We start from the raw sequence: 17,604 nt of genomic DNA, 5'->3' as shown, positions 1-17,604 counted from the left end.
TCAAAGTAAGACATTTAACAGGAAGATTTAAAAAATATTTAAAAGAACTGAATGACCCTTTAGTGATACACTGTAAAAGTTCATTTAAAAAATAATCCTCAGGGTGCCTGGGTGGCTCAGTTGGCTAAGTATTCAACTTCAGATTTTGGCTCAAGTCATGATCTCACTATTTTGAGATCGAGCCCTGCTTTGGGCTCTCCGCTGGGTGTGAAGCCTGCTTAAGATTCTCTCCCTCTGCCCCTCCCCTGCCAGTGCATATCTGCATGTGATCTCTCTCAAAATAAAAAGTAAATAAATAAAAATAATCCTCAAATACTGTGTAAATGTTTTTGGTTTTGTATCACTTGTTCGCTAAGTCTTTATTATGTTGAATTTCTCAAAAATATGTAATGGGTAATTCTCATCTATTGTGTTAACATAATCTATTTATTTATAATTGATTCCTACAATTATAGATAGTACATATTTTCCATATCCTTGGATTCCGTCATTCTTCTTCTTTGTTTTAATTTTTTAATGTTTATTTATTTTTGACAGAGAGAGAGACAGAGCATGAGCAGGGGAGGGGCAGAGAGAGAGGGAGACACAGAATCGAAAGCAGGCTCCAGGCTCTGAGCTGCCAGCACAGAGCCCGATGCGGGGCTCGAACTCACAGACCGCGAGATCACGACCTGAGCCGAAGTCGGACGCTCAACCGACTGAGCCACCCAGGTGCCCCTTGTTTTAATTTTTTTAATGTTTATTATTTTTTTTTGAGAGACAGAACACAAGCGGGGTGGAGCAGAGAGGGAGACACAGAATCCAAAGCAGGCTCCAGGCTCCGAGCTGTCAGCACAGAGCCTGATGTGGGGCTGGAACTCACAAACCGTGAGATCATGACCTGAGCCGAAGTCTGAGGCTTAACCAACTGAGCCATCCAGACGCCCCTGGATTCTGTCATTTTTATAACTTTGTTATATTCTCCACTTCCAAATTTTTCTCTCATGTGACTCATTTGCTTTTCTATAGTTCTCTCATCTCATCACATTCTTCACATCCTGCTCATCTGTTTTTCCTCCCAGTGATCTTAACTTTTCTTTTATTTTCTGATTGCCTATCTACTGCCAGTGACTCTCATTAGTTCTTCCTATTCCCTTATCTCCCTTTCCTTTTGTTCATCCAAACTAGGGCCTCTGCTAGCGCTTGGGCTCTTCTTCTAGTTCTTCTCATTTTGCCAGTGTCTCTAACATTAACTATATATGCCTGAAGACTTGGGAAGCTTAAGGAAGGAGCTGAGATGGGTACAGCCAGGGATTACTGATGTATAATTTTTTGAGTACACGTTCCCAAGAAGTTGCTGAGCCTGTTTTCTTAAGAGAAATAACACAGTAGAATGCAAACTGACTGCTCCTAAGTTCCAATAAGGAAAGCTAACCAATTAGGACTACACTAGAGAAAATCAGGGTAACTGCTCTTCCTGGAGCAAGAGTTACTTGGCTTAAGCCTAAATAGAACCAGTATAGCAAGGAGAGTACAGCAAACTCCTCAGTTTTATCAGAACCCCAAAACTTCAGAAATACAGAAAAATTCAGAAGAAGTTTATTTTCCAAGCTAATACATATAAGACATTTTTTAGAGTTTATTATGAATGCTTTGTACGATATTAGCATATTGTGAATGATTCTATTATTCATTTACTGAGCACCTAACATTTATTAGATATTGTGCTATATTACTCTTACCAAGCCTATTGGTATATTTTATATATAAATTATTTCTATAGAAAAATCACTGATCTAGTTAACATATCAGTATTAAATGTTATATAAATACCCACATTTTACAAAAGATAACTGATTTTCTGGGCACTTATATTTAGAAGTTTTGCTATACTTATTAGTAGAATGGATGAGCAAAGAAAAGAGAATATTCTTCAAGGGTTAAAAAGAAGTTGATTTTTAGGGGTACCTGAGTGGCTTTGTCGGTTAAAAGTCCAACTTTGGCTCTGGTCATGATCTCACAGCTTGTGAGTTTGAGCCCCACGTCGGACTCTGTGCTGACAGCTCAGAGCCTGGAGCCTGCTTCAGATTCTGTGTCTCCCTCTCTCTCTGCCCTGCCCCTGCTCAGCTCTGTCTCTTTCTCTCTCTCTCTCAAAAATAAAATAAACATTAAAAAAAAAAAAAGAAGTTGATTTTTAAAGATCAGATTTAAATGATAGAATCTAATAGAGAAGAAACCAGTTTTTTTTTTAAATGTTCCATGGAAGAAAATAAAAAATGAAAATGAAATGAGGCAACTACAAAAATCATAAGAAGAAAAGTGAGAAGCATGGAATACCAGTTTTACCTTAACAGCTAAAAAAATGAAAGGACACCTAAAAAAACAGACACCTTTGATTTTTTCTTTTCCTTGTAGTTCTTGGCTTCTTCTGCTGCGACACCTGCTGCTTCATTGAGGTACTTGTTACCAACTTTGCTTTCAAACCACTTTAGGTCCACAAAAACTTCACTGAAGTGTTCCCGATCAAACTATACAAAAATATTTAAATTCATTTAAAAATAACTGAAGTATGTCTGAAAGAATACAAATGAAACTTTTAATAGTTGCTACTTATGGGGCATAGGATATCAAAGAATGTTACTTTTTTATGCACATGGGAACCTCATCTACTATTATGAAAGTTAAAATCAAAAAGCATTAAAAATAAAAATAATAGGTGAAATTATACAGAATGATCAATTGGAGTAGAAGTACCAAAACTTTTTCTTTAAGTATTATGTAATTGGTTTGTGACCATTTATAGCTACCCTGGGACAGGAAAATAATACCTAGTTACTTACATCTGATAGTTTCACAAGGTATTTCTCAAATCGAGGTAAGTTGAGATGGCCATTTTCATTAATATAACCTAAAAGGAACAAAAACTAAATTTGTACTAAAAGCTAACATTATTTTTTCAAAACAATTCCACAAAATTCTTTTTACAAAATGTTGAATGTTGACATTCTACTAATCAAGAAAAACACTCAAGTGTTGGGCAATATAACTGGTGCTAGTTTCTAAGACACTCATGTGACAGTAATATAAAATATGTAAGAACTGAAGCAAAATAAATTCCAGGTTCACATAATAATCCTCCTACGTTTCCAACAAGTGTAGGAGGTGAAATGTGGTTTCTTCTGGTGAGCATACCCTGTAATTAATCAGATTATCAACGCAGAGTTAGTTATGTCTTTAAGGTTCAAGTTTAAAAATGCAGCGAGAATGGGGCGCCTGGGTGGCTCAGTTGGTTAGGTGTCAGACTTCAGCTCAGGGTCATGAACTTGTGGTTTTTGAGTTTAAGCCCCATCGTCGGGATCTGTGCTGACAGTTCGGAGACTGAAGGCTGCTTCAGATTCTGTGTCTCCTTGTCTTTCTGTTCCTCCCCTACTTGCTCTCTCTCTCAAAAATAAATAAAGATTAAAAATAAAATTTTAAAAATGCAGCGAAGCTTAAAATAAAACTTATCATTAGAAGATAATTAATTCTTATAATCTAGGCATGTAATTTATATGAAAGCTTTAGGGTACCTAAAGATAAAGATAAAAGAAAAGTATAAATTATAATAGATATTAAGTTCAACTCATGAAGTTGGACGCTTAACCGACTGAGCCACCCAGGCATCCCTCTTTCCCTCATTTTATACCTTGTACTGGCTTTCTTAAATAATCAAAGGCAGAGATTAGTTAGGTATCAGTAAATGAGGCTGCTTAACTCTTGTCATTTTCTTTGCTTGTGAACCACTGAACATTAAACCTCAGAGCTTAGTGTCTTAGACCAAAAGAAACCCCCAATTTTTTTCCTACTTTAGCTGTGCATGCAATAATCTAATAAATGAGTCACATTTTTACGGTTAGGTGAGTGAGTGCTAAATTAAAGTAGCCTCAAAAAAAATATTAAACTTTTCTTACCACCAAGTTCTGGCAGGATGGTAATATATGTTCCATAAAGAAGAGGCAGTGCATCATGATTAATATGTAAATGAGGTAGATGAGGGATAAAATCATTGCCAACAAGAAATCCCATCAAAATCCAATCATCTATTATCCTTTCAATATCATATTTAAATGTGATCTTGTCCTATAGCAAAATGGAGAAAAAGTCAACTTGTACGGAAATTCTACTTACACAGTTCCTTTGTACCACAGCTATATTAATACTTACTTTCAATACTGAAAACTCATAGTCAATATACTCTCTCATTAAAGATAAGTGTAGGAGGTGAAATGTGGTTTCTTCTGGTGCGCATACCCTGTAATTAATGAGATGATCAACACAGAGTTAGTTGTGTCTTTAAGGTTCAAGTTTAAAAATGCAGCGAGGATGGGGAGCCTGGGTGGCTCAGTTGGTTAGATGTCAGACTTCAGCTCAGATCATGAACTTGTGGTTTGTGAGTTTGAGCCCCATCGGGCTTTGTGCTGACAACTCGGAGCCTGGAGCCTGCTTGGGATTCTGTGTCTCCCTATCTCTCTGTTCCTCCCCCACTTGCTCTCTCTCTCTCTCTCTCTCTCTCTCTCAAAAATAAATAAAGATTAAAAATAAAATTTTAAAAATGCAGCGAAGCTTAAAATAAAACTTATCATTAGAAGATAATTAATTCTTATAATCCAGGCATGTAATTTATAGGAAAGCTGTAGGGTTGCTAAAGATAAAGATAAAAGATAAAAGTATAATTATAATAAAGTTCAAATAATTGGTCTGCCTTATGCTTTTTTTGGAAAGATTCTCAGAATTAAGAAAGCCTAAATAATAGATAACAGATTTAAGAAACCAGTGGTTTCTGGCCCATTTAAGGCTGGCCACGAGCAGAAAGCATACATATAATTGAGTATATACACTTTTCTGCCTACTGCAGTACAGACAAAAGCTTCAATGATGAGGCTCCATCATTTCTTTCTTCTTATCTTTCCCTGGCTTGGTATAGGGGCCTATATTCCTAGCTATTGGTCAATACTTCAAGCTTAACCAGAAGTAAGAATATAAACTGACAATAGCATTTAAATTTTTTTTTAATGTTTATTTATTTTTGAGAGAGAGAGAGGGAGAGAGACAGAGTATGAGCATGGGAGGGGCAGAGAGACAGGGAGACACAGAATCTGAAGCAGGCTCCAGGCTCTGAGCTGTCAGCACAGAGAATGATGTGGGGCTTGAACCCACAAACTGGGCGATCATGACCTAAGCTGAAGTGTGACGCTTAATTGACTGAGCCAGCCAGTTGTCCCTAAACTGACAACAGCATTTTAAAAGGATTATGTATCATGAGCAAGTGGATCTATCCCAGGAATGCAAGGATGGCTCAATGTAAAAAAATAAACGTAATAAATTACATTAATAAACAAAGGAAAATCACCATACAATTAACTAGCAAAGAAAACATTTGTCAAATTCAATACCTTCCAAGATAAAAGTACTTAGCCAAGTAAGAATAGAAGGAAACTTCCTAAACATGAAAAAATGAATTTATGAAAAACAAACATCTAATATCATATTCCATGTTAGAAGACTGAAAGCTTTCCTCCTAAGATCAAGGATGCCCGTTTTCACTATAGCTATTCAACATTATACTGGAAGTCCTAGCCAGGGCAATTAGGCAAGCAAAGAAATAAGAGGCATACAAACTGAAAAATAAGAAGCAAAACTATCTCTATTTACAGATGTCATGATTCCATATACAGAAAATCCCATAGAATCTCCCAAACTTGTAGGATACAAGATCAACACATAAAAATCAGCTGTGTCTACATACCAGCAACAAACAATCCAAAAAAGAAATTAAGAAACAATTCTATTTAGAATACCACCCAAAAGAGTAAAAAACTTAGGAACAAACTTGACCAAAGAGGCAAAAGAAAAAAATCAAAGGCAAAAAACTGAAATCATAGACACAGAGAATGACAGATGGTTCCCAGAGGTAGAGGAGTGAGGGCTGGGCAAAATGGGTGAAGGTGGCAAAAGGTGAAAACTTCCAGTTATACGATAAATATGTCCTGGAGATATAATGTACAGCATGGTGACTACATTAAAAAATTCTTTTTAAATAAAAGGGAAAACAAGTAAGAAAAAAAAAAAACAGTAAAAGACTTACACACCAAAACTACAAAACACTGTCAAAAGAAATTAAAGAAGACACAATGATTGTAAAACATTCTGTATTGATGAACTGGAAGACTTACTATGAAACTGTAAATAGTACCCAAATGGATGTACACATTCAATGCCATCCCAGTCAGGTTTTTCACACAAACAAAAAATCCCAATGACATTTTTTACACAAACAAAAAATCCATCCTAAAAATGATTAATCTCATGAGACTCCAAACAGCCAAAATAATCCTCACAAAGGGGAACAAAGTTGGAGGTCTCATCCTTTCTGATTTCAAAACTTACTACAAAGTTTCAGTAATCAAAATACCGTGGTAATGGCATAAAGAAAAACACAGAGATCAACTGAATAGAATACAGAGCCCAGGAAAAACCCCTGCATATATGGTCAAATGATTTTCAACCACGGTGCCAAGACCACCGAAGGGGAAAAAGACAGTCTTTTCAACAAATGATTTTGCGAAAACTGGATATCCACATGCAAAAGCATGAAGTTCACCCTTACCTCATACCAAATATGATAATTAACAACATGGATCAAAACCCTAAATGTAAGGGTTAAAACTGCAAAACTCTTAAAATGGGAAAACATTTTACAACATTAGATTTGGCAATTTCTTGGATATTACACTAAAAGTAACAAGCAACAAAAGAATGGACATCGTCACAATTAAAAATTTTGTGCATCAAATGACACTATCAGCAGAATAAAAACGAATGGGAGAAAATCTTTACAGATCATGTATCTGTTAAATGGTCACTATTCTTAATTTAATTGCTCTTCTTTCTTCTTTTTTTTAAAAAATTTTTTTTTTTTTTTAACGTTTATTTATTTTTGAGACAGAGAGAGACAGAGCATGAACGGGGGAGGGTCAGAGAGAGAGGGAGACACAGAATCGGAAGCAGGCTCCAGGCTCTGAGCCATCAGCCCAGAGCCCGACGCGGGGCTCGAACTCACGGACCCGTGAGATCGTGACCTGAGCTGAAGTCGGAGGCTTAACCGACTGAGCCACCCAGGCGCCCCTGCTCTTCTTTCTTCTAACATATATGCAGTATGATTTACCTTTGTGTCTTTTTGCCACCAAACCGAACCTCTTCTCTTAAAAGAGAGAAATGTGCCTCATGACTTGTTAATCCAAGCATAATCTGTTGAAAAATGATTAAAAAATGTTTCTATTCTCTCATTTTTTATAGTATCAGGTTCATAAAAACAATTAAATTAAAAACATTTCTATGTAGAAAAAAAGAGGCTTATTTAATAAAAACATCACATTATATAAATATCAAAATCTGATCCACTCATAAGTTATGAATGGTGTAAAATGAATTCACTTTTCTAAGAAAAAATGTTTACCTTAGACTCACATCACCGTTGTAACTACCACCCTGCTCACCCTCCACAAAAATCCCCAAAACCTTCTCTAGGTTTTCACACCTTTCCATCCACCATGGGGGAAATGGGTAAAAAACTGGAGGTTGCAGCTTTTCTATGATAGAGGAATGTTAAGACTCTTCTGGAGGCCAGAATACCTCTACTATGTGAAAATTAAACAAACAAACAAAAAACTAGAAAAGGTCATCTTCATTTAATTTTCTCATATAGTATTCTTTCCTTTCCTTTTCTATTTTAGAGAAAGAGAGTGCGTGCACAAGCAAGGTAGGGACAGACAGGGAGAGAGAGAATCTTAAGACAGACTCTGTGCAAGCACTGAGCCCAATGCGGGCTCAATCTCACAACCCTGAGATCACAACTGGAGTTGAAATCAAGAATGGAACGCTGAATCAAATGAGTCACCCAGGAGCCCTTCTCACATAGTATTCTAATGTCCAAAGTAAGTCATTCAAATAGTCTAGTGAGACATATCAACCAACTGCAACATATATTGTTTATTTCGACCTAATTCATACAAAACAAGATGAAACATTTCTGAAGCAATCAGGAAAATGTGAATACTAAATGGTTATTTGTATATTAAACAGTGATTATTAATTTTTGTTTTATGTATGATAATGGCATTATGGTTATTTATTTCAAACAACCCTTCTTTAGAGAAAGATTAAATGATATAATGTCTGGGATACACTTCAAGAGTCAAGGGAAGTAGGAGAAAGGAGATAGATGGTTAGGGATAAGAAAAGGAAAGTAATTTAATATTTAGAGTATTTATTTTAGGTTGAAAATTATTTAAGGTGGATAAAGCCTATAGGAAGTTTCATTATTTTATAACTTCTCTACTTTATGTTTGAAAATTTCTGTAATAAAAAGTTTAAATGAAAAAAGTATAGTAAAGTTATTTAGGTCATGGAGTTATCAGATCAGGTATTATTAAAAGTTATGTATCAAGCATGAGATTAAAAAGCCCCCTCTACCCTGACCACGGCAGAGTATTCATAGCACAAGGATCAGTCAAGTGTGAACACTAACTACAGAGACCTGCTAATCATAAATTATGGCAAGAGTTTTCTTTTTTTTTAAAATTTTATTTATGTATTTTGAGAGAGACCGTGTGCATGAGCTGGGGGGAGACAGAAAGAGGGGGAGAGAGAGAGAGAATCCTAAGCAGGTCTGCACTGTCAGCACAGGGCCTGATGCGGACTCGAACTCTTGAACTGTGGGATCATGACTAAGCCAAAACCAAGAGTTGGACGCTTAACTGACTGAGCCACCCAGATGCCCCAAAAGAGTTCATTTTCTAATTGTTTTGAACTGTGCTAATGGCAGAAGTAGCAACCATTATTATGTTTCCAATATTTGTTTCTACAGCCAGAAAGCTTCTTATGAAAGTCTCTTAGATATTTAACTAAAATGGCATAAGGTTGTAATAAAAATAAATGTTATACCTACCAAGTCAGCATCTAAACCATAAAGACAATGTCTGGTGTTTGGATCATGATCTGGCTTTGCTTTCTCAGATCTGATAAATTCCATGATTTTATGTTCTCCTTCTCCGGGAGTCTAAATACATGTTAAAAAAAAAATGTGGTAATATGCTGTGCGTTAGAATATTAAATTTAAAAATATCTTTAAATAAAAAAAGATAATAACCTCATGGCCTGAGAAGTAGATGGTAACTCCTTGCCACGATTTATCTGTAGAAATTTTCATATTTACAAAATACTTCAGATGTTCATGTAACCTGGCCATGAATTCAGTCCCTATAAATAAAAAGTTTTAACAAGTTTAATCTGAAAAAAATAAAAATAAAAAATTTAATCTGAGAGAGACATAAAAAAGAATGAGTTCCCAGAAACAACATGAAATTGGATCTGAGTATCCAGCTGGGTAGGAATAGCTAGGTATTCCTCCAGAGGAAAAGCCCTCATGCCTTTCCCTAGCAAATATTACAATGTTTCTCATTTCACTGCTCACCCTAAAATGAAGTTAATTTCATGTAGCTAAATCAAGAAATATTACTACTGCCTGAGAACTATGCTTCAGTATCTTCACACAAGGGCAGAGTTTCAACTCTAATGAATCTCAATCTTCTATTTCCTCTGCTGGCTTCTGAATGTTTTTTAAGGCCTGTAGCTATAATCAGATTACTAACAACAACAACAACAACAACTATTATTATTATTACTGTTTACCTGGAAAATTATTATTCTGGAAACTGAATTTACAGTGATTATGTTTCAGGAAAAGTCCAGAGGGTCAATAGTCAAAGGCAACACGGTCTTAAACCACATCAGGATAAAACTGGTCATTAAATCAACCAATGTATGATAAGAACACTTAAGTGAAAGACAAAATTACCATAGTTAGTAAAGAAGTCATGAAAAAAAATAAGATTTTAAGTTTTTTTCAAAGTAGAAGATTATAATGATGTTAGACAAAGCTCTAGTAAGTACAGAGTATGTTGTTGCATATAAAACTAATTTAAAGTTATAATACTAATAAATTAATTTACTCTTAAAGTCACAGAATTTTAACTGCCTTTAAGAAATGTGATAGTAAGTGCTCTGGACTAGGAGAATGGGTTTCTTATCCTACGTAACAGGCTAGTTCCATGGATGTGACTCAACCTCACTGAGTCAGTTTTCATACAAACAAATGGTGGGAGTAGGACGGATCTTGTAAGATCCTTCTAGGTTTAGAAGTCTGGATCTGGGAGAGTCCTATCCACAGCTGCTCTTATCAACATCTGTAAATCCGTACAGTGGGTCTTCATAGGAGCACTTATAATCAAGGTGATCAAGATATCTCATGAGAAGACACAACTGGGAAAACCGCAAATGGAATCTTAAGGACAAAATAGAGACCAGAAAAAAAAAATCTGAAAAAATATTTACATTTACATTTAAATCTGTCAAAATTTTTCTTTCAGTGAATTTACCTGGTGTAATACAGTTGGAATCAAATCTGGCCTCTGTAGGAAGAGTTTCTCCTTTTTCTAATGCCTTCTTTATTTTGTCTTCTGCCTCCTTTGCTGACCTTAAATGTTAAGGGAAAAAATATCTTAAGGTTTTTGGGGAAAAGTACAGATCTTTACATAAAGTAAACTGTTATTTAGATGCTTTTGTAACTAAAATATTAATTAACCAATTTGAGGTTCAAAACATAACACAAGTTTTGAAATGATTATAATTGACAAAGATGAGCCTCAGAATTGTTTGTTTTTATTTATTTAAAGAATTGAGTTTTTCAGATAACTATAGAAGGAGAACATTACAACAGTATAAAATTGATACAGAAAATTACAAATACTTATAAAGTAATTCTTTAAAAAAAATTTTTTTTAATGTTTATTTATTCTAGAGAGAGAGCGAGTGCGTGAGCATGAGTGGGGGAGGGGCAGAATGAGAGAGGTACATAGAATCTGAAGCAGGCATCAGGCTCTGAGCTGAATAACACAGAGCCCTATTCGGGGCTGAAACTCCTGAGCCGTGAGATCATGAGTTGAAGCTGGACACTTAACCGACTGAGCCACCCTCGTGCCCCAAAGTAATCTTTTAAAACTGACCCAGAACAATATAAATACTTATAATTCTCTTAACTATATAGCAAATCGATTCTACAAATAAGTTCAAAAGTAGAGCATTAAGCATTCATTATATATACATTCTACACTGACTAATAATATCAAACAGGAAGCACATTATTAAAATGATCTCTAAGAATATTACATAAAAATAATTGTAAAATTGTAATTGCAATTGAGCACAATTTGCGTTTCCTCATAAAAAACATTCATGAGACTGAAGCGCTGCCCGCTGCACTAAGAAGGTACATAAAAAACATTTAAAATCAAAGCCTAGTAACATTAATGCCATCATGATTTGCCAAAATTGTGTCACTATTGAAGCAACAGGATTTACTAGAAAGAAACGTGAGTTTTAGAGTCAGATGGACCTAGGTTTGAAAATAGGCATCCCAATTCCCAATGTTCTGCTTCTCCTGTAACCCGTCTGTGGCACACTGTATACCATGTGGCATTTACATTAGGAAGCTCTGCTTTATGTACTTGATACTAGCTCTATCTACTGTGCCTGCGGAACTGCATTTCTATGATAAATAACTCTTCTTCATATGTAACTTCTCTCTCTTACCAACCCCCTCAAGATAGCAAAAACTCTGAAGATATCAACTTATTTGTAATTTCTCCAATAGAAGCCATTCTTTGCTCTCTTCTCTCCTTCCTTCCTTTGACTGGACAATTACTCAATGTTACTATGTGACAAGTTTTGGAGATATAACAGAAAGGATTCCTATTTTCACAGAGCTTACACTCTAGTGGGGAGACAGAAAAGTTAACAGCCCTAATGTTTAATGTGGCTGCAATATACAGAATGTGTGGGACAGGGACAAGGAAAGACTATTGAAGCAATCCAGGTGGAAGATTACGGTAGCCTAGGCTGAGACAGTAGCAGTAAAGATGAAAAGAAGGAAATATATATGACAAATTTAAGAGAATGGATAAACAGGAGGTAGGTATAGAGGATGAGGAAGAAGTCGTCCAAATTGCTCTTGAGACTTTCTGGCTGAGCAGCTATTTGCATGGTGTTATTATTCACTGCAATAGAAAACAGAAGGAAGGCAGTTTTGAAATGGGAGTTCAAGTTCTGAACATGTTAAGCCTGAAATGTATCTATGGTATCTAAAAGGAGATATTTAGGAGACATTTGGATATACAGGAGTTGTAGAGAGAGATATCCACCAAGAAGATAAATCTGGGAGTCATCAGTATAGACACGGTAATTAAAACCACTGGATAGGATCTCTCAGGACCAAGGACAGGACCTTAAGAAAAATCAGTATTTAAGAAAAAGGCAGAGGAAGAGAAGATAACAGGGAGATCAAGAAGGTGCAGTCAGAGAGAGTGTGGTTACATAAAGGTCAAGGAAAGGAAGTTCAAGAAAGAAAGAATGGTCAACATTGTTAAAAACTATAAATAAATGAAGTAATATACAGAGAGAATTCTAGCCATACAAAGTCTATTTGTAATCTTGTAAGGGAATTTTAGTGGTAGGGATGAAAGCCAGACAGCAGCAGATTTTAAAATGAGTAAGAGATGCAGAAAGATTATAAGTAATTAAAAGATTATGAATGGATAATATAGTCTCTGTGGAAAATGAGAAAAAGCTGACTGGAGGATTCAATGTCACTCAATATTGTGTCAGCACAATATTTAGTAAATGCTTTCGATGGCTATGGTGGATTGGCCCTCAACATCCACTTCATTCTCCTAGTTTGTCTTCTGATAGGGGAGAGGTTAGAAAGCTAAAAAATTAAATTCTGAGGCTTCCTTGCAGCTAGGTGAAAGGATATAACTTAGATTCCGTCAGATACCTCCATAAAAGATTTGGAAGGTGGAAGTGTTGTGTGCTGAAGTGTATATGATTGTTGAGGCACTGGGTTTATAGGATTTGTGTATTTTATCAATAATAGAAGAGTTCCCAATATTCAGTAGTTTCATAGGTGCTGAGAAGCAAGGGGCAGGGCAGATCTACCAGATACACTGGGGCTCTGGAGCTAACAGATACAGTGGTGGCTTCCTGATCGCTGAATTACAACTAAAGTGATTTATTTTTGGAGCCAATAGTTCAGGTAGTACCTTCTTAATCCCTGGATCACAGATAAAGGAATACATTCCTGGAACCACCTCTTCTGGTGGGGGCCTGTGAACTCCTCACCTTCCTGAATGCTGTAGTAATAGTGCCACTGTGGGTTCACTTCTATAGTGCTGTTCTGAAGTCACTCTTGAAGGCTCACCTAAATTCCCATCCTTTTGGCTCTTAAAATGATTTTTATAAGCACCTAATTCTTTGCATTATATCCCCTTCTGCTTAAAATAGCCAGGTTTCTATTTCTGCAACTGAACACAGTGGGCTTATATAATCCTTTCTCAATACTAGATTTTCTAGTCCAATAGCTCCCCCAAATTAGTTTAACAAATACCAGGGGAATCTGGTAAAAATGGTTTCCAGGGCCCAATTTTTAGAGATTCAAATTAAGTAAGTCTAGGTTGGTACCTGAGACTCTAAATTTACCAAGAGATGGTACTTGTCTTTAAAGATCTCACAGATGGGGCGCCTGGGTGGCTCAGTTAGTTGAGTGTCCGACTCTTGGTTTCGGCTTGGGTCATGATCTCATGGTTCAAGGGTTCGAGCCCTGTGTCGGGCTCTGCACTGACAGCAGAGCCTGCTTGGGATTCTCTGCCCCTCTCTCTCTCTCTCTGTCTCTCTCTGAAAATAAGTAAATAAACTTAAAAAAAAAAAAAAAGATTTCACAGTGGGCGCCTGGGTGGCTCATTCAGTTAAGCGTCTAGACTTTTGATTTTGCCTTGGGTCAGGATCTCACGGTTTGTGCTGTCGGCACTGAGCTTGCTCAGGATTCTCTTTCCTTCTCTCTGCCCCTCCCCATCCCACATGCACCATGCTGTCTCTCTCTCTCTCTCTCAAAATAAATAAGTAAACATTAAAAAAATTTTTTTCACAGGTGTTCCAGTATCTTCAAGATCTTTCCTCTTTTGATATTTAAATCAGTATTTTTTTCCATCCTTTTCCCATTCTCACTGCTAGCCTTCTCCAAGGTGCACTCCTACCTTCCTTGATCATTTCCATATTTTATTCACAGGTGCCCTTTCCACTCCGTTACCTGCTGTTGTAATGAAAGGATTCATTATGCTAACAACCCATCAAACACACAGAACTCAGGGTTTCTTTCCATCAATTCTAACATCCTTCTTAACTTTACTTATCCTACTCGTAAATAAGGACACAACATGATCTCATTGTTTTTAAAAACTATTTCACATGTCCAGGATTTTGACTTTAAAACTCTATGTACCTTTTCTCATTTTTACTTTTCCTACTGTTCACCTCACACACTGGGGTGGATAATACCTCAAATGTCCTAACTCAGCTCTCTTCTCATACTCCACCAATCATTTTCTAGTCTCACTTGCCTTTCTAACCAATTTGGACCAATGCTCAATCAGAGTCAGCATCTAGCCCACAGTCTAGGCATTTAACAAATGTTTGTTGAATTAAATTGTCAACGATGTTTCTATTAGAACAATCTCTCATTTCACTTTATAGTTCTCTGGTTCAGGGCAGACTACTAGTGGAGTTTTCTCTACTACAATTGACCCTTGAACAACACAGGTTTGAACTCTGTGGGTCCACTTGTATACAGATTTTTTTTTTTTTAATGTCTATTTTTGAGAGAGAGAGAGAGAGAGAGAGAGAGAGAGAGAGAGAGAAAGTGCACATGAGTGAGGTAGAGAGGGGAAGAAAGAGGGAGACAGAGGATCTGAGGCAGGCTCCATGCTGACAGCAGAGAGCCCAATGTAGGGCTTGAATTCATGAACGGTTATATCATGCCCTGAGCCGAAATCAGATGCTTAACCAACTGAGCCATCCAGGCGCCCCCGCTGATTTTTTTTCAGTAAATATGGTTTAGTACTATAAATCTATTTTCTCTTCCTTATGATTTTTCTAATAACATTTTCTTTTCTCTAAGCTTACTTTATTGCAAGAATACAGTATATAATACACATAACATACCAAATATGTGTTTATTGCTTATGTTATTGCTAAGGATTCCAGTTAATAGCAGACTATTAGTAGTTAAGTTCTGGGGGAATCAAGTTATATGCACATTTTATACGCGCGGGGATTGGTGCCTCTGACCACTGCATTCAAGGGTCAATTGTACCACTATTATCAAGGAGAAGTTTAAAAATTTACGAATGAAAACAATAGTAACTTTACACAGCCCAACACAGCTTTGAGAATGACACTTCACTTCAGTTACTAATTTGTTTACTTGACTGATACAATGTGACATAATCAGTTATTTCCATTTCTGGGGGAATTTAGGCAGAAAAGAAACATGAAAAGAAGATGCATTGCATTAAGCCAATTATCTTTAAAATAATACATTTTATTAATCTAAAGAGTATTCTCAAATAAACCACAAATGCTTTACCTAAAACGCCTCCCACGCTGTTGGTTCATCTTTGCTCGAGGAGCCACACCATCAACAGCCATAAAGAACACTTTCCTAGGTTTAATGATGCGAAACAACACTTCCAAGTAGTGAAAAATATCAGTAAAGATTTTATCGTCTGAAATTCTGAAGTGAACATCATCATCATTAGGATGGGAACATTGATGTATGATTCCATTCATGTCCAGGTACAAGTTGTCAAATTCAGGAATCTAAAAAACAGAAAAATGATAGAAATCATTACTATAACCAACTATGGATATCTAAGTGTATATATATATATATATACACAATGGAGTATTACTCGGCAATTAAAAAGAATGAAATCTTGTCATTTGCAACTACGTGGATGGAACTAGAGGGTATTATGCTAAGCGAAATTTCTCAGTCAGAGAAAGACAAAAATCATATGACTTCACTCATATGAGGACTTTACAAGACAAAACAGATGAACAAGGGAAGGGAAGCAAAAAATATAAAAACAGGAAGGGGGATAAAACATAAGAGGCTCTTAAATATGGAGAACAAATAAAGGGTTGCTGGAGGGGTTGTGGGAGGGGGGGATGGCCTAAATGGGCAAGGAGCTTAAGGAATCTACTCCTCAAATTGTTGTTGCTCCATGTGCTAACTTAGATGTAAACTATAAAAATAAATAAATTATAGAAAGAAATAAAATAAAATAAAGTAAAATAAAATAAAATAAAAGTACATTCAAGATTTACTGTTTGCTTCAAGAAATCTGAAAACCTGGATCAAAATCTCAAGGTGATTTTTTTGAGAGGGTGGGGGTACTTTACAAAGTGATTCCACTTTCCTTAGGAGAATAAACAAGCAAGGAAGAATATTAAAAAGTAATGAAGGAGGGGTGCCTGGGTGGCTCAGTCAGTTAAGTGTCTGACTTTGGCCCAGGTCATGATCTCATGGTTCGAGGGTTTGAGCCCCACATTGGACTCTATGCTGACAGCTCAGGGCCTGGAGCCTGCTTCAGATTCTGTGTCTCCCTCTCTCTGCCCCTCCCCTGCTTGTACTCTGTCTCTCTCTCTCAAAAATAAACATTAAAAAGTAATGAAGGAAATCTGCTTTATATATTAAGAATTATGAAGGTTTGATTGAACCAAATAGTTTAGAAGCAGTCCAAGTGTATACAGAAATGTAGTATATAAGAGGCATCTTAAACCAGTGAAAGAAAGGGATGGGGCACCTAACTAACAATTTGGAAATAAAACAGTTGGAAATATAAGATGTATTAAATTACAGAAGGATTAAAAATTTTAATGTGAGAAATATAAGTAAAAAAACTATATACAAAAATTTTGGTAATTTTAGGGTGGAGAAAGCCAGATATCATAAACCAAATGGTGAAGTTGGCAATCTAAAAATGTATTTTTACCTCTATAAGGTTAAAAAAAAAAAAAGTGCCATGAACAAGATCAACTGAAAATGACAAAATGCAGGGAAATGCTTACCAATCAGGATAAGGTCCACATTCCCAATATACAAAAATTTCTCAAATGTAAATAAGAAAAAGAGCAAATTTTAAAAGCATGGAAAATGCACAGCAATTCAAAAAAGAAGAGACACTAAAGTGTGATAAACACATGAAAAATTGTTTAACATCCCCAAATTTCAAATTAAAATAATGTATCATTTTTCCGGGGTGCCTGGGTTAGTTGAGTGTCGGACTTCAGCTCAGGTCATGAACTCATAGTCTGTGGGTTTGAGTCCCGCGTCGGGCTCTATGCTGACAGCCCAGAGACTGGCGCCTGCTTCAGATTCTGTGTCTCTGTCTCTCTCTGCCCCTCCCCTGCTCATGCTCTGTCTTTTTGTCTCTCAAAAATAAACATTAAAAAACATATGTCATTTTTCCGATCATGTTAGCAAAGATTAGAAAGAATGACGTTACCCAGTTATTGTCAGGTTGTGGGGAAATGGATATTTCATGTTATTAAAAGTAATACCTGGCATTTATTAAGCACTTATTATTAGGTGCCAAAAGTTGGGCCAAATATTTACATTCATTATCTCACTAAATT

General features: G+C 36.2%; 1 protein-coding gene across 4 annotated transcripts in view; it reads right to left on the bottom strand.

Annotated features, from left to right (window-relative positions):
* XRN1 (5'-3' exoribonuclease 1) overlaps positions 1–17,604 on the bottom strand; it is a 121,257-nt gene that overhangs the window by 96,057 nt on the left and 7,596 nt on the right. For 2 of the 4 annotated variants that reach the window (XM_042903623.1, XM_042903624.1), the window contains exons 2-10: positions 15,551–15,783; positions 10,455–10,552; positions 9,167–9,276; positions 8,966–9,076; positions 7,184–7,266; positions 4,183–4,270; positions 3,930–4,098; positions 2,820–2,887; positions 2,370–2,507 (exon numbers count right to left, since the gene is read on the bottom strand). In XM_042903623.1, coding sequence (XP_042759557.1) covers positions 2,370–2,507; positions 2,820–2,887; positions 3,930–4,098; positions 4,183–4,270; positions 7,184–7,266; positions 8,966–9,076; positions 9,167–9,276; positions 10,455–10,552; positions 15,551–15,783 — 1,098 coding nt within the window. Of the gene's footprint in view, positions 1–2,369; positions 2,508–2,819; positions 2,888–3,929; positions 4,099–4,182; positions 4,271–7,183; positions 7,267–8,965; positions 9,077–9,166; positions 9,277–9,708; positions 9,853–10,454; positions 10,553–15,550; positions 15,784–17,604 lie in introns of those variants that run through there. The other 2 variants (XM_042903625.1, XM_042903626.1) reach the window with 2 other exon arrangements.

The sequence above is a fragment of the Panthera leo genome, chromosome C2, assembly GCF_018350215.1.
Source record: "Panthera leo isolate Ple1 chromosome C2, P.leo_Ple1_pat1.1, whole genome shotgun sequence".
NCBI lineage: Eukaryota > Metazoa > Chordata > Mammalia > Carnivora > Felidae > Panthera > Panthera leo.
Note: the sequence above shows the minus strand (reverse complement) of the source record. Positions and strands in the feature narration are given on the sequence as shown.